The sequence below is a fragment of the Nelumbo lutea genome, chromosome 2 (genome assembly GCF_056320005.1).
Source record: "Nelumbo lutea isolate HS-2025 chromosome 2, American lotus-T2T, whole genome shotgun sequence".
In the NCBI taxonomy this organism is placed as follows: domain Eukaryota; kingdom Viridiplantae; phylum Streptophyta; class Magnoliopsida; order Proteales; family Nelumbonaceae; genus Nelumbo; species Nelumbo lutea.
In genome coordinates this window covers 4,749,632-4,766,816 of record NC_142685.1, presented here as the reverse complement: position 1 = coordinate 4,766,816, position 17,185 = coordinate 4,749,632, and the positions used below count along the sequence as shown (strand labels likewise).

The following is a 17,185-nucleotide window of genomic DNA, read 5'->3' as shown; positions in this document are numbered from 1 at the left end:
TAATAAATTTTCCTAAAATTTCCAAAGTATTAATTTTCAATAATTATTTAATGTGTTTTAAATAAACTTTCAAGAGTTTTATATCTTTTAATTTCCAAAATATTATTTTATGGATATGTAGTTTTTGAAAATTTTTGAAAAATTTACTACATTTGTGTAATTATGGAGATTTATTGAAAATTATCTTAAATTGTTATTAAATATTTATTTTTATTAGGTAGTTTACTAACAAAATTATACTGATTTATTGTTTATTTTCCGATATAAATTAACTAATAATTTTATTTTTCAACATTATAATATTTTATTCCTCCATCTGCATTTGGTTGTTAACTATAATAATAGCAATAATTAAAATTTTATGCTTTTTTTATAATTATTAAATATAACTTTCAATTTTATAGGAATTAGTTAAACCGTTTTCAATTTCTATAAAATGTTGTTAATTAACATGAATATAACGATATTTACCGAAGATACTTTAAAAAGTCATGATGAGTTAATTAATAGCAATATTTATTAATTTTTGGTAATTTATAAACCTTATTTATTAACTTTTGATAATAACACTATTTAATACTCATTGAATATGGGTTGGTTTAAATATTAACCATATTTAACTATTTATTAACTAATATGAATATTTTAAATGAGAGAGAGTGGATATAGATTGGGGGAGAGATTTTAGAAATTGATTGGGGAATTGGGTGATATGATAGTTCCTAATGGCTTAGAGGAGATACCTTAGGAAAGAAATTCTAGAAATATTTTTAGGCAGTTGGGTTAGAAATGTGGCTTAACGGGAGTGGTGAGAAGGGGAGAGGAGAGAGAGAGAGTCAAGGAGAATGCAGAGTGGGGTAATGGAGTAAGGAGAGGCATGATAACGTGGATCATCTGCTATATACGTAGATATATTATTATTTATTTATTACTAAATATAAGATTTTAATAACGGATAAGATATAAAGTGAAAAAAAATAAAATAAAAGATAAATCTCTCATGTTGACTTCTATGGCAAATAAAAAATCAGGCTTCATTTTCTGCCAATAGTTGTTGTTGGCATCTACATGACATCCAAGCTTTGTTAAAATCTCAATGGCTCCTATTCAATTTACCTTATAAATTGAATCGACCAAAATGCCCACAGGTTTTACAAAATTCAAATTCACTAAAGCATGCATCTGCCTTTCTCTAAGCGAGCATAATCAGAGCATCTTATAGGTAGGGGGTGATCATAATTCATCAGCCCAGTCCGGCCAGAGCCAGGTTTAGCACCTATGACAAGGGTAACAGCTCCACCCAGCCCCAGTTTGCCCCTGAACCTAAGGTATAAGTGCAGGTCAGACATGTTTTTTAGGCTTATGCCATTAATTAAATTAAATTATAAAATTTAAGTATTTACAATATTTTATATCATAAATTGAAGGGGGAGTCAATCAATGGGATTTTGGTTCTCATTGATCATTTTTGCTATGTTCATTTTTCACATTCATGAAAGGCACGGAAAAATCATTTTCTTTATGTATCATTTGTCTAGGTAAGTGATACCTACATCGCAGGTATATAAATAATTTTTTCATAATTGGAGAAGAATTAACAAAACATATCGATACAAATTTATTTATTCTAACAATAACTTTTTATGAATAAAAGAATCATTATATAATTTATCTGAAAATCAAAAAATCAAAAGAAGATAGATAAATTTATTCACCCGAAGGCAATGCTTTAATTTTCATAATTAGACTAACCACCCAATTTTGTATTCTTCCATAAAACCTTACTTTTCACAAGTAACCAATGTCCCACATTGCCTTGTTATGAAAACTAGAGGTTTAAATTCATATTAAATAAATGGCAAAGCATGATATTGTATTCTTGTAGATGCAGGTCAACCATTCGCTAATACTTAGTCAATTCATGGATGCATTTTGACTTGCAAATATATGCTATGAATACAAATGTTTATAAATATGTATCTAGAGGGGCGGACCGGGTTGGAAATGATCTTTTTTTTTTTTCTTGAAAGCCGGTGGAAAGGATCACCCATACCTTAGGTTATGTAATGTGACCAACAGATTAATTACATTTTGGATCAAAATTGTTTGCTCGAGAGATCAATCATCAAATATTTCTACTACAACTACATTGTTTGTTAGCCACATGTCGGTCAACAAATTTTGTCGATTGAAATTTTGGACTTTGGTTGGACCCAGAATTTGAATCATGTACTGTCCCCTGATTGAACCCAAAATTTACTGGTTAACAGAAATCTCAATCTGGGGCGTTTTTGACATTAAATTCAAATATCCAGAACCAATATAAAGGCATTCTCGATCAATATTTCTGATATTGTGCCAAGGTCGAATTTGTAGATTCCTTTGATAAGGAACACTGAAGTTAGCAATTCCAACTCTCAATTAAAGCTAAAAAGGAATCTTCATAAAATAGGCTTAGACAAGCCATAAAATCTATTATCTTGAAATTTACCCTACGATAGTGAACGGTTTAGAGAAGATCATTTAATAGCAATGCAGAAGGTTTCTGAATAATCCAGATAGAAACAAACCAAAAACTATTGCTTAGTTTGGAAAGAGTATAAATACAAATATGTATAATATAAATAATATAAAATATAAAGGTTTTGCACTCTATAAATTTGTATTTCTATTCCTTCCAAACTAAGCCTAAGGGCATAAATAACAACCATGCAATCTCCAATGTTGTTTTATATCAAATTTACCAGTTTCTATTAGCTACATGAGAAAGTTGTATTTATGAAATTGAGGCCATAATTATTGGACGCCATGTGCAAGTAGGGGTGTCATTTGGGCTAGACTTGGACCAATGTGATCCTGTCGAATGCGAGTCCATTATAAATGGACCATGTCCAATCTAATCCGATGATTATTTTGTACTATTTTGGATCGGTCTAATTCAATGTCTGGACTGTTCAATCTATTTGAATTTGTTTTGATCTAGACTGGTTTCAATCCAAATTCAGTCTATTGACACCTATATTCTTATCTTATATCAATGGATCAGGTATTGGTTTAACACAACCCAACCCAATATAAATTTATTACCAATGAACCGGGTCTAATTCAATCTGATAAATATTTTAGACCAAATTGGTCCAATCTAATATATCTTATTGGTCTATCCGATTCATACAAATTGATCCAATCCAAAACCGGTCCATTGACACCTTTATGTGCAAGTAATACTCAGCATCTAATCTCTTAATTCATGTTCAAGCTTGAGTATGCATATACATAATCTTTTGTCGTTCTCTTGAGGTGATGGCATGTGGGATAAGACAAAACATGTTTAAGCCCCGCTTTTGCCATTTAGACTTGTAAGGGTTAGTTTGGAAAAAGTATAAATCCAACCATATAGAGTGTAAAATCTTGTATTTTGTATCATTTCGTATGCTATTGCATTTTATATATTTCTACATGAATGTTCATACTTCATTGATAAGGACTCTTACGTTGATATGGACTGCATGAAGCCATGAATTGGATTTGCAAGTTGTGACATGATGGATATGAAATATTGTATATATGGCCATATCTATTGGTTAGGTAGATATTAATCAGGGAGGAAGACATGTTAACCAAATTAGGTTATTCACAAAATAGTATTAGACATATTTGTAGTTGGTTAATAATTAGATTGGATATTGTTAGCTAATTCACAAATAAAGAGTGTGAATGCAACCAACCTGCCCATTAATTAAGAGGAAAGACAAGGCAAGTGGGTGTGTGACTGTGTTTCACCCAACAATGAACAATGATCCTCTGCCTTTATTCAGGGCTTATTTAGAAAGGTTGAGCTGAAGATTTAGTTAAGTTGGTTCACAGGTATTGGAGCATTGCTCATCTTAGGCCATGTTTGGGAGTGCTTAAAAGTAAGTGTTTATTAAAGTCATTAAGCACTTAAAAGTAAGTATTTATTAAATGAGTGCTTATTTAAAAATAATGGATTATTTTTTAAGTCTAAATTTCCAGTTTTTTTTTTAATGCTTATTGTATAAGCACTTATTCAATTTTTTTTTCTTTCAAAATTATCTCCGGTTGAATTTTAAAATACCACTTATAAAGTTATTTCTAGTTGAATTTCATGAAGAAATCACTTTTAAGAAAGTACTTTTACAAAAAAAACTTTTATAAAATCTCTTTTATGAAAATACTTTTATGAAAGCAATTTTTATTTGAAAGTTCATAAAAATACATCCAAAAAAGTGATTTCGTAAGGATACTTTCTTAAAAGTGTTTCTGTAAAAGTACTTTCATAAAATGTATTTATAAAACTGCTTTTATAAAAGTAATTTAATAAAAATGCTTTCAAAATGATATATTTTTAAAACTTAAAAAGAAAAAATAAAGGACAAAATAGTCCTAAACATGGCCTTAATAACCAATTCTTTATTTTTTCTTGTAACTATGCAAGGGTTGGACTATATATGATCCAAAAAGGCATGGTACCGAAAAAATTTATAACCAATCAGCTGGGATTACCGATCATGTGGATTTGTAATCAAAATTCGGGGGAGCGGGGGGGGGGTGTGATTGGTCATAGTCTTTTTGGTATCACGTCTTCTGGCATCACAGATTTTTCTAAGGCGGATAACTTTACTTTCTTCTAATAATATACAGTATAAATACATATTAAAATGATATAAAATAAAGCTCAGTTTGGAAGGAGTAAAAATATAAAAAGCCTTTTGGAAAGGTGCAAATGCAAATATATACAAAATAAATACAAGATTTAGAAATAGCATAGACAAGGGCTTGCACTTTACAGAACAAATACTAAACTGTTTATACGTTGATAAAACATACTCTTTGGTTATTGTACAAGTCCAATCCAACCTTACAGCTATCTGTATGGGGCTCACTTACAGATGGCAATTTTCCCCATCTTCGAAGAGGACCCGACTTCCCCGACTCGATGGGGTTAGGGATGGGGATTGCTTTGGTGGGACAGGGACAAGGATGGAGATTAATAGGAATTTCCGATCGGGGATGGGGATTGAGGTCCCTCTCTCGCCCTAACCCCGATTATGCATATATATATATATATTATTATATATAAATACTACTTATATTTTGAAAATTTTATTTATTTTAAATAAATTTATTTTTCAAAAAATACTATTAACTAAAACGTTTCAAGGATTCGGGTCCCCGTGGGGAACCCATCCCCGTTGGGGATCAGGGATGGAAGACAACTTTTATCCTTGACGAGGATCGGGGTTAGGGATGGGGAATATGATCCCTACCTTGTTGCCATTCCTCTTACCTCAAAAAAACACCCTTCAGTTAATCAAAAACAAAAAATCAAAAAATAAAAACAAAAGAAAGCCCTCCTACCTCCCATACTTATTAATTAAAAAGAAAAGATAATCATATGGTCATACCAAGCCTCGCTATTGATGGCTCACTTTTCGTTTCGGACTTATCCATGAAATGATGCTAGACCGCTCTCTAGGTGGGCCAATGGATGGAAATGGGGCGGGTTCAAAGAGGGTTTTGTAAATTCTAGACCTTACTCGCCTCCCTAAACCTCCCAATCTGTACCTGCCCCAAAACCTATAGCGGGTTGGATTTTGAGAATCCAAACCCTCCCCGGCCCTACCCTCTTAGCATTTAAAGGCATTGGCATTTTGGGTTTAAAACCTGCATCTAATTTCCTATTATTACTTGTTATATATAAACAATATATAAATAAAATAATACAAATTAATATGAAGATTTTTAATTATTTGATTAAGATATATAAAAAATACATAATCTAACAATTATCCTTCACATAAAATTTAAAATATTATTAAATTCAACATCTAATATAGAGTAAAAAAAGATTAGATTTAGACTAATACTATACCATACCCATACTTATACACCTTGTGTAGAATCTCAAAACCCCTACCCACCCAAAAACCTCACCCCATCAAGCTGTACAAGATAGGGCCAAGTCCCAGCACGTGTGGGATCCCACATCATGATTGATGAGTTTCCACTCTCGTTTTAAATGATGGCATGCGCGTGCTTTCTTGAATAACTGCTCAGCTTTTCAAGATAGGGTCAAGTCCCAGCACGTGTGGGATCCCACATCATGATTGATGAGTTTCTCCTTTCGTTTTAAACGATGGCATGCGCGTGCTTTCTTGAATAACTGCTCAGCTTCTCATCTATCTTATTCAATCGGATGGTCAACTACGACCGAAAAGAAAGGCGTAACCAATTGATAATGTATTATTTTTAGAAATCACTTGGGGCAACAGGCCACTGATGGGCCTTTACCTCTAGGAAGCGTTATTTCTCATCAAGCATGCGTTTCTTCTACTTTTGTCTTTTGTCTTAAATCAATTTCAATTAACAGTTAATAATCGTATTTTTCTTTCCATCTTTATTTATATAAACAGGTTTAATTTGGAAAAAGAGTACAAATATAAATACGAACAATGCAAAATCTTGTAATTGATATTTCTAAACCTTATATTTGCAATTTGCATTGTATATGTTTATATTCATATTCTTCCCAAACTGATCCCAAGGCTGTATTTGGTTGCAATGCAAATAAATTTGTACTGTTATAAAACTTTAACAGTGCAAATGATTTGAGTGTAAATCCTGACTTATTTTTGTTTCAAATTTTAGTTTATTTTATTTGATTAAAATATAAATGAAATAATTTAAGATATGGAGCAGAATAAAGTAAAACCCAAAATAAAATTAAATAAGAATTTGCATTTTTGTTTTCATTTGCACTCCCATGCATTTGTACTAATGTAAATAAATTTGCACTACAACCAAACACAACCTAAATAAAAATAGGAAAGAAAAAAAGAAGAAGAAAGATATGGATGTTGGAAGGAGTACAAAATGCAAATATATAGAGTGCAAAACCTTATGTTTTATATTAATTTGTATGTATTTGCATTGTACATATTTGCATTCGTGCTCATTCCAAACTGAGCCTAAGTTACATACTTGCAAGGCATTTGGTTTGAATGTATGAATGTATCTATGCAAGGTGGAGATGCTAAGAAAATGATATGAACTTTTCAATCAGTTTCAGAATCCAAAAAGATTTCATTTCTAATTCTATTATCTTTTGTGAATGATTTGATTTTAAATGGCATTTATGTCTTCAAGTGGGCTGGAACTATGTGATTTGGGGGTCCCTTTTTACCTTTATCTTCTTTTTTGTTCAAAAGGGTCCTAATATAACCGTTTCTGGTCACGTACCATTTTTTGTGATGTATAAATTTTTTTGGCTAAGTACCTTGTTATTTGACCTGGTGGTGATATACCTTGGTGATGAGCTACTTGGTGGCGAACTGCTTGGTGGCGAACTGCCTGGTGGCGAGCTCCCTACTAGGCAGCCTGTGACTTAGAGAATGGTGGAGTTCCCTGGTGCAGCGCAACCTGACTGCCCTCTGCATGAGGTGGTCTTCTTTCCTTTGCAAGCAGTGGGAGCTGAGGGACGTGCAAGAACTCCATCTTTTCCTCCTCTTTGTAGGAGGCGGGAGCTGAGGGACCTGCGAGAACTTAATCATAGGACCCAGAGGTATTTTCCCGACGGGGGCTCTCCGACGCTTAAGTTACCACTCTGATTGTAGAGAGCTTTAAAGATGATATTGGAGAAACGAGAGAGCTAAAGAGCAGGGATTACCTCCATTTTTTCCATCTTCCCCCCCCCCCCCCTTGGGGGGTGAGGTCTTTATATACCGGAGTCCTCGCGGGTTAGGTGGGTGAAAAGCCTCCAAACGGTAAGACTCGTCACATCCCGTCAGAACCGGGGTACGGTGGTGAACTCCTCGAGGTCGTCAGGCTGGCACTTGTGTTAGGCGGCCAGGTCAGCGCCTGAACCAAGTTGTCAGGGTGGCGCTTGCGTCAGTCGGCGAGTCAATGTCTGGGCCAGGTTGTCAGGTTGGCGCCTGTGTTAGTCGGTGGGTCAGTGTTTGGGCTAGGTTGTCAGGTCGGCGCCTGTGTCAGTCGGTGGGTCAGTGTCTAGGCCAGGTCGTCGGGTCAGTGCCCGTGTCAATCGGCGAGTCGGTATCTAGGCCAGGTCGTCAAGCAGGAGATCTTCCTGCGATACGTCAAACTACTCTTGTATCGAGCTACCCTACAAGTGGGGAGCTGCTTAGTGGCAAGCTGCCTAGTGGCGAGCTGCTTATGCAATGACGAGTTGTCTAAGTTGTCAAGCTATGAGGGCGAGCTGCTTGTGGTGAGCTGCCTATGGCGAGCTGCCTGTGGCAAGCTGCTTATGGCGAGCTGCCTATGGCAAGTTGCTTATGGCGAGCTGCCTATGGGGAGTTGCCCCTGGCGAGCTGCTTGTGGCAAGCTGCTTTGCCCATGGTGAGCTGCCTGTGGCAAGCTGCTTATGGCAAATTGCCTATGGTGAGCTGCCTGTGGCGAACTGCCTGTGGTGAGCTGCTTATGGCAAGTTACCTATGGCGAGCTGCCTGTGGCAAGCTGCTTATGGCGAACTGCCTAAGGGGAGCTGCCCATGGCGGAGGTCACACTTAGTTGACATGTGTCACAATTCCACTGGAGGGCCAAATCTGCCCTCATCAGGTCCTGTTACAAATGAAGTATTTTGTGCATTCAAATTGTCTCTTAGCTTTTGATTTTATAAATATATTTAATTAAAGAAAATTCTAAATTGTTATTATGTTGATCTTCTTCTACAATTTAGGGGTGATGGTCAACTTGGGGTGATTCTGGTTTCGTGGATTTAAAAAGTTGGAATCACTGCAAAACATCAAAATCCCACAATGAATTAACCATTTTGATTCATGCCTTGAAATTGAGCCATTCCTACCAATGCTTTGAAGTTTGAATGCTCCCTAGTTTTAAAAGTCACTTTATTATTGTTATTCTTATTTCTTTTGAAGCTTTTGAAATTGAAAAATCTCCATGACATACTTTCTCTCACATTTAAGATGATGATAACTTGAGATAATGTGTAGGGTAGGGCACAGATGAGGAAAAAAGAGAAGCAGTTTAAATGTTCTTTTTCTTTTAATCTTGAGAAAAATCTTGAAATGAATTACTTTTTGGGACCCACTTTTCCAGAAAACATCTAAGGAGAAACAGTAATTATAAGGTGTCGAATAGCCACCTTTTAATTTGGTTTCCTCTTTTTCATCTCACAGACACCGACCAGAGGCCGCTACAGCCGGATCCTATAGCTTGCATAAATGTTTATATGTTAGGCCAATGCAAATGTACTAGAAACCACCTAGCTTAGAATAGAATAGCAATGAGCAGTAGCATTGGTAAGTGTGCTGATGCCTGAAACGTAGATGTCATTAGAGGATCCTAACCCTAAGTCTAAGCACCAAACACCTACCTGTTGGAAGTTATTAGTTACTATTAGACTATCATTCTGCAAAAGTACTTTCTAAATCATGGTCTTGGGAATATTTTTTCCTTGGAAATGGGGCTTTTTTGTCTAAGTGTACTATTTGTTTCACAGCTAACATACAGTCAAATTCCTGCTTAACAACAAACAAAACTACTTTGTCTGAAACCAAAGCATTTCTATTCTATGCACACGCACATGAATACTCACATCCAAATTAACAAGAGATGGAAGAGTTGCGATGGGTAGGTGTATCTTTCAGACATACTGAAAAGGAGATTTTATGAGTATTCTATGAAGGTACCTAGCAGAGATTTTTTTTTTTTTTTTTTTTTTACTTTGGTAAAGGAGCGTTTGGCATCAAAGGAAGAGGTGGATGTGGTGTGGTGCTGCGTATGGACCATGTGATGTGACTCCTGACTGGTTGGATAAAGGACAAGCTTTACAAAAGGATGGTTGGTTTTCAATTTTTCTGGCATCATGTATGTCTTTTTAGCATCATATTCAAAGTGCAATTAACATAGACATTGTTTTTCTTCTCTCTCTCTTTATATATATATATATATATTAGAAAGAAAGGGGTAAAAGAAAAATATAAATAATTACATTTTTACAGACAATAACTTGCGTGTTTTAAAAAATATAAAAGAGAAATGAATAATCCAGAAAAAACATAACATGTAATTTTAAAATTGCTTACAGGATAAAATTTCATAAATTTTAATTTTATACTTTTAAAATTTAAAAATATATCTTTATATCTTTGCATTTACATAATACATAAGCATATGACACGTGGCAAGATAATTAGTTTTTAACATGATTTTCAAAATCGGATAGGGATAGATGGTCAGACGGGAAAAACCGAGAACTGGTCACCTGATCAGTTTTTTTTCCCCAAAACTGTTGATTTTGATAAACAAACCACTGAATCAACCGGTTAATTATTTGAACAGTTTTGACCATTTTTTAATTTTTTTTAATTTTCTTTTATTTTTTTGTTAGAACGAATCAAACAATCAGACCATTTGAATCAATAGCCAGACCCTGACCGGTTCAATTTTAAAAACCATGATTTTTTACATGGAGTTGAAAAGATACATACTTACCGCATATAATATCTAATGTTTTTGCTTCGTAAACGGTCATATATTTGACCCTTTATAAAGGGGGAGAAAAAGGGGACGTGCCTAATCAGAAACCCTTGCCTTCTAAAAGGTATTAAGTCTATTATTCCACTAGACAAGATAGCTTTGCGGCTATGCTCGTGATAAAGTCAAATCTTGTTCCTTAGGCTTTCTACACATGAAATTTGTTTTTTTTTTTTTTAATTAAAAAAAAAAACATTGATTATAATTAATCATCCTTTATCCAGCACCCAAACGAACGTGTCAATGTGTCATGTATGTGTATGGAAAGCCGCATTCCAAAACACAGCCCAGTCCAACCCGGAGAGAGTAAAGCTGTGGACCGTGGTACCGTACCAACAACCTTTAGATCGTTGAAAAATAGCTGGATCTGCCGATCTGGCGAACGTTGCCGCCGGCGCCGATCGATCCAATATGCAATCGACACGACAAAATGAAGCCAGAGAAAGTTGTTGTTAGTCTCTTGTACATGTAGACGGGAGATTTTACTTTTGACCGTAACAAACAAACGGAGCTCAAGCGCGTTGGCTATATTAAACTGCTAACGTGCACATAGCGGGGGGAGAATGCGCACCCGGCCCCAACGCAGTCCAACTTCTTCCCAAGCCCAAATGACAAATAACCTAACAACTTACGGTATGATTCACATTCAAATTAGAAACAACCTAATTTTGGGAATTGGGAATTGGGAATTGGGACCCGCGTCATTCATTTCCTCTCTTCTTCCCCTCTCCCTCTCCCTCTCCTCAGTCCTCACCTCACTTATCTCCTCGCCCGCCCGGCCAAGTAGTTGTCTTCTTTTGTGTAAATTGTAATTGAGAGAGAGAGAGAGAGATTTCCACTTCCTCTCTATTTATAACTATATATACATAAATCAAATGACGTCTACGATATGAAATCCCAACTATTCATTCCTTCCACGCTTTCCGTATTCTTCGATTGCGTATTCCCTGATTCCTCGACTCCACGCAGTCTCATCGGTTCCTCGTCCCAGTAAACACTACTCTTGTTTCTCTCAGCCTTTTTCCTTTCTCTCATGGTTAGTTCTCTTGTTCACTTCTTATTTCGCTTTTAATCCTCACAACATATGAAGCTATCCATGGTTTCAGTTCTCTCTCTTTCGCTTCATTGTTCAGTTTTTTTTCTCTTCTCTTTCTCCTTTGACGACAGACTTTAATTTTAATTTCTCGTTATGCAGGCGCAAATAATCGGAGATAGGATCAAATATGAAGAGGTTCGTTTTATTCAGTTTTAGATGAAGGAAGACTTATTAGGTTTTGTGAATTTCCGATTCTCTTTCAATGAATTGATACCAATTCTTTTTTATCGATTTTACAGGAGTTTATATTGAACTCCCGAGGAATGAAACTTTTCACATGCAGATGGCTCCCTACAACACGAGAACCAACAGCCTTGATCTTTATGTGCCATGGTAATTAACCATCACTTTTCCTTTTTAATTTAAAATCTATTACATGTGAAGTAGGCTTCTCGACCTTTTTATTTTATTCTTTTTTTTTTTGGTATTTCTCTCTGGAAATTTACGTTCGATTGGGATTTTGGCAGGTTACGCTATGGAATGCAGTATCTCGATGAAAGGTGAATAATATAAGAATCTCTCTGTTAGTTTTTAAAATTAAATAAAAAGAGTTGAATGACTGATCGGTATCTATTATGATACAGATACTGGAATTCGACTTGCAAACGCCGGCTTTGCGGTTTACGGGATAGATTACGAAGGCCATGGAAAATCGTCCGGCTTGGACGCTTACATTCCTTGCTTTGATGATCTCGTTAACGACTGCTCCGACCATTTTACCAGCATTTGTGGTCAGATTAATTCTCCTTCTCTGCTTTCTTCCTTCTGTTTGCTTTTTTTTTTTTTTTTTTTTCCTTTCCCCCATAATTTGATTTCGCATCCCTAATATCAGAGAGGAAAGAGAACAGTAAAAAGCTGAGATATCTCTTAGGAGAGTCAATGGGGGGTGCTGTGGTTCTCCTTTTACACAGAAAGATGCCAAATTATTGGGATGGTGCGGTCTTGGTTGCTCCCATGTGTAAGGTATGTCTCACTGTGCTTTACCTTTTCTCTCTCTCACACACACACAAAAAACAAAAGTTTAATAATTAATAATTTTCTTCGTTGTCTTTTTTTTTTGTTTATATTTTTTTAGATTGCTGATGAAATGAAGCCTCATGCGGTGGTTATCAACGTTTTAACTCAACTCTGCAAGATTATCCCCACTTGGAAGATAATCCCAACAAAAGACATAATTGATATTGCCATTAAAGAGCCTCAAAGAAGAGAGGAGGTAGCTTAATTTTTTCTTTCTTTCTTTCTTCTTTAAATAAAAAGTAAAACTTTATTTTGGTTAATTACAATGTAACTAATTATGTGTAGGTTCGATCAAACCCATATTGCTACAAAGGAAGACCTCGCTTGAAAACCGGCAACCAACTACTGGCAGTCAGTTTAGATATAGAACAGAACCTTCACGAGGTCAGTGCTTTATTTTATTCTTTTTTTTTTTTAATTCAGTAGTTATTTGATGGGGTTTCTTGTTGTCATATATTAAAGTCCCCAGCTATTAATCAGCCTATCACATTCTTTCTCCAGTAGCATCCTAAAAATAGAACAAAATACCGAACTTGGGATGTTTCGGTTGTACTTTAGCTGCCTCGTTTGAGTGTCTATTCTATTGCAGTTAAAAAGGAAAACAAAAACAACTTTAGGGCAAACTTGTCAATCAATTACATTGACCCTGTAAGGCTGTAACTCTTGGAATAGAATTAAAAATCTTCTTTCATTTCCATATATAGCCCGGCCCGGATGCAAATTTCTAATTTCATTTGCTATCTGCCCGACATAATTAATTTAATATACTTGTGCTTTTTATTCAGCTGCGTTCAATTCAATCTTCTTGCCTTTCATGCTATTAGGAGACCCCTACCCCATGGCCATGTGCAAATATTCTGTGGGAATCCGTAGATTTAGTTTGCTTGATTATAAAAATAAAACTGAATTAATTGTGGCTTGCTGGTCAATTTAGACAGTCTTATATTTGGGTTTTATTTTTGAATTTTAAAACCCCAAAACAAAATTGAGGGATTGACTCTGAAAGGATAGAATAAGCTGATGTATGTGACATCATCATCAAGATTCTAGGGTTTATCACAACTATACAGGGTTCTGCTACATGAATCCCATGCCATATCCATTATTTCATACATCATCATCATGTTTGTATGATGAAATGATGCATTTACCCTCATTCAGTTGATTTGGCATCCACCACAATTTAAATGGGTCCTCGCTCATTGTGGCAGGACGATTTTTATTTGAATTTGATTTGATGAATGAAAATAATATTATAGAGATGTGAGAATGGATATGTGATTACTTGAATAAAGGTGTCTTAGCTAGTTTTGAGCTAACAACTGTTGACTGTGTGACTTAACTTGATATCTAAATAGGTAAAATTGCCGTTTCTAATCGTGCACGGAGGGGATGATAAAGTGACAGATCCATCTGTGAGTAAGTCATTGTATGAATCAGCATCAAGTTCAGACAAAACATTCAAGTTGTATCCTGGGATGTGGCATGCGCTCACGTCTGGTGAACCTGTGGAAAACATAAATATTGTTTTCGGTGATATCATAAACTGGCTGGAGGAGAGAACCACCCACGGAAATTCCAGATTAGAGATGGAGCAGAAGCTTGCCTGTGATACTAAGTCAAAATCCCTTCAACTTCGAGGCAACAAATCGGTTGTGGAACCCTAATCAATTAATGCTGGAATGGCTACCATAAATTGTTTTCAACTTAATTTTAGTTTAGCATCTTTGTAGGATATAAGTTGGAGATATGTGGGTGTCATGGAAACAGAAGAAGAATTCTATATATAGTTCATCCTAGCTACCTGCTGTGAATGTGAATTACATATATAACCAAATTTCATTATGATAATCTTTTATTTATGAATTAGGAGCTTATTACCTAAAGCCAATATTTTTTTATTTAAGATCGTTTAGGATGTTTAAATACAAAAGTAGTTTACACGTTTGGCTGTAAATGCTTCATTCTCTTAGGCAAGGATTAAAATTTTGCAATGCATCAGGGACTCAGGGTGCATCATATCGGTGCCCCTAATACATTTTCCCCCTGTAATATGTGTTTCAGGGTCTGACCTGGTTCAGGGGTAGATAGGCCTTAAACCAATTCATCCGATTTCTTCCTAGTTGGTTGATACATCTTTTATTTGATAGTTGTTTGTATTATGGGATCTGCTCCAAATTCAATCCATTATCTATGAATCTTTCCATATCCCATAATCCAAAGTTATTAACTTGAACTTATAAACTTAATTCTATGAATGTTGTTTATTAATTAAAGAGTTATAAGCATTGGTTCAAGTCTCATCTGGACTGGACTGGGGGAGATTTTGCTCTTTTTGGAATCTTTGAAGCTTGCCATGGATCGCAACCTCGTTCATATATAGATTGAAGGGGATGCACTTACTACTAATCAGGCCCTGTTGGGACTTGGGAGAGATCTCCCATCTCCTTAGCAAGTCCGCACCATTTTTTTGCCAATTACTATAGGACATTGAATACCAAATAAAAAAATAAATTTATTGTAGGGCAATCATTTGAGGAAAACTCTATCTTTGCCTTACCATTTCACATGGTCTTGGGCACCTTCCTTCGCTATGTTTTACCGAAGTGATGTTAACCCAGCAAGATGCTATTAGAAGGAATCTGTGTGATCAAATGTCTCATGTTGAATTTAGACAACTAAAAATTTTAACTATAGGCTCAGTTTAGGATGAATATAAATACAAATGTGTATCAAGGTTTTGCATCTGATCCACGCGTACCGACCCATTTGGCATTCAGCTGTTTTGAGGCTCTCTGGATAAGCAATTCCAATGGGTTAAAGTAGACAGCGTTTTAAAAGTTTAAATGAGTGATAGAGAACCATTTGGGCTCTAGATTTTTTCACCCAACATAATTTATAGGCTGTCTTTATGAGGTTCACCTAGGACTGTCAATGGGTCGGGTCTGGGTTAGAACCAGTTGGAACCGGAAATCGATTCAACACAAAAGGTTGAGGACCCGAACCTGATAAGTCTATTTGAACTAAATTGATTGATTCCTGAAACAGTTGGGTCTGATCCAACAGACCCAATTATAATAAATAAAAATAAATGTTTCTGTTTAATATATATTAAATACTCTATATATATTATATGTATAATATATATAATTTATTTAATATATTACACATTTTATTTATATATTATATATTATGTTATATATATTGGGTCGAGTTTGAATCAATTCGGGTCCATTGAGTCCGTCCATTGACAGCCCTAGGCTCACCTTGGAAAGACAAAAGCTGCTATGCTTAGGCCTTAGGAGTGCAAGTTGGGCCAATTAGGTTGGATCATGGTTTTCAAAACTGGACCGGACTGGAAAAACTGGGAACCGGTCACTTGACCGGTTCTGTTTTTTCCCAAAACCGTTGATTTTGATTTACAAACCGCTGAACCGGCCGGTTAATCATTTGAATGCTTTTGACTGTTTTTTAAATTTTTAATTTTTTTTGTCAATGGGCCGACCATTTGGATCGAACGATTGGACCGTTTGAACTAATAACCAAACCCCTGATCGATTCGATCACCAAGTTGATTTTAAAAACCATGAATCGGATTGAGGTCAACCCTAACCCAACCTGATCTATTGAATTAAATCCCCATCCAATGGGTTGTGTTTGGAATTGGATAGGCCCGACTGCTTTGCCAAGTGTTCCCATTTCCTAGACCCAAAGGTTGAGGTTAATTAAATTCTAAATTATTATATATAAAAGGACATAATTCTCATGCTTTAAAAAAAATTGACTTAAAAACCTAAATTTGTTGAAACACATACAACATTCAATAGATTATAGATAGATAGATGAGAAACATATGATGCTTGAAGAACATGATATCGAAAAGGGTTTGACCAATCAACACCGTGAATTAATAATTGGTTACTGCTTATATATTTTTTTGGGTATCATGTCTTTTCGGCATAATGGTCGAACCTACCATAAATACTAAATACAAAGTTAAATGGAGACCAGATTAATTAATAAGTTGGGTTGGCATTAAACTCAATCCATCCCCACATTTACGGATTGAGTGGCTTTTTCTTTATTTTTATTTTCGATACATGGAGATGGAGAGGAGTAAGAGAAAGAAAATGTTGAAGTGGTGCTTATTTGGCACCGTCAATAAATGTAAATAGAACTAAATACTACCCTCAAGCATGGCCGCCGTTTGCTTGCTGTTATATTTGGTGGGCCCTGACACCTGAAAATGTATAGACAGTTTAAAAAGAGGACAGATTGTAAGTTATGTTTGGTGAAATTGGCTGTCAGTCAGGCTGTCCGCTTCAGCCTTTTTCAATAATTTATCGGTTAATCCGGACCGCTTCAAAAGCAACTGAACCAGCTTAGCTGAATTATCAGCTCACCCTCCCACACGGTCCCTTAGGCTTAAAGCCTTAAACCAACCGCTTTTCTAATATATTTTCTATAACTGATGCTGATTGCCTGATACTCTCTCTCTCTCTCTCTCTTTCGCTTAAGCGTCAAGAGAACACACTCAGG

General features: G+C 35.5%; 1 protein-coding gene across 2 annotated transcripts; it reads left to right on the top strand.

The window, feature by feature from the left end:
- Positions 1-11,155: 11,155 nt before the first annotated feature.
- On the top strand, positions 11,156-14,512 carry LOC148868206 (alpha/beta-Hydrolases superfamily protein). 2 transcript variants are annotated; one of them, XM_088972138.1, is made up of 9 exons: positions 11,156-11,569; positions 11,729-11,764; positions 11,869-11,962; positions 12,097-12,129; positions 12,214-12,360; positions 12,462-12,592; positions 12,705-12,842; positions 12,932-13,030; positions 14,005-14,512. In XM_088972138.1, exons 1-9 carry the CDS (start codon positions 11,567-11,569, stop codon positions 14,311-14,313), a joined length of 990 nt encoding a protein of 329 aa, XP_088828264.1. In that variant the 5' UTR covers positions 11,156-11,566; the 3' UTR covers positions 14,314-14,512. The 2 variants fall into 2 exon arrangements, with proteins under 2 accessions (XP_088828264.1, XP_088828263.1); XM_088972137.1 differs by having other exon boundaries at positions 11,224-11,632.
- Positions 14,513-17,185: the final 2,673 nt, after the last annotated feature.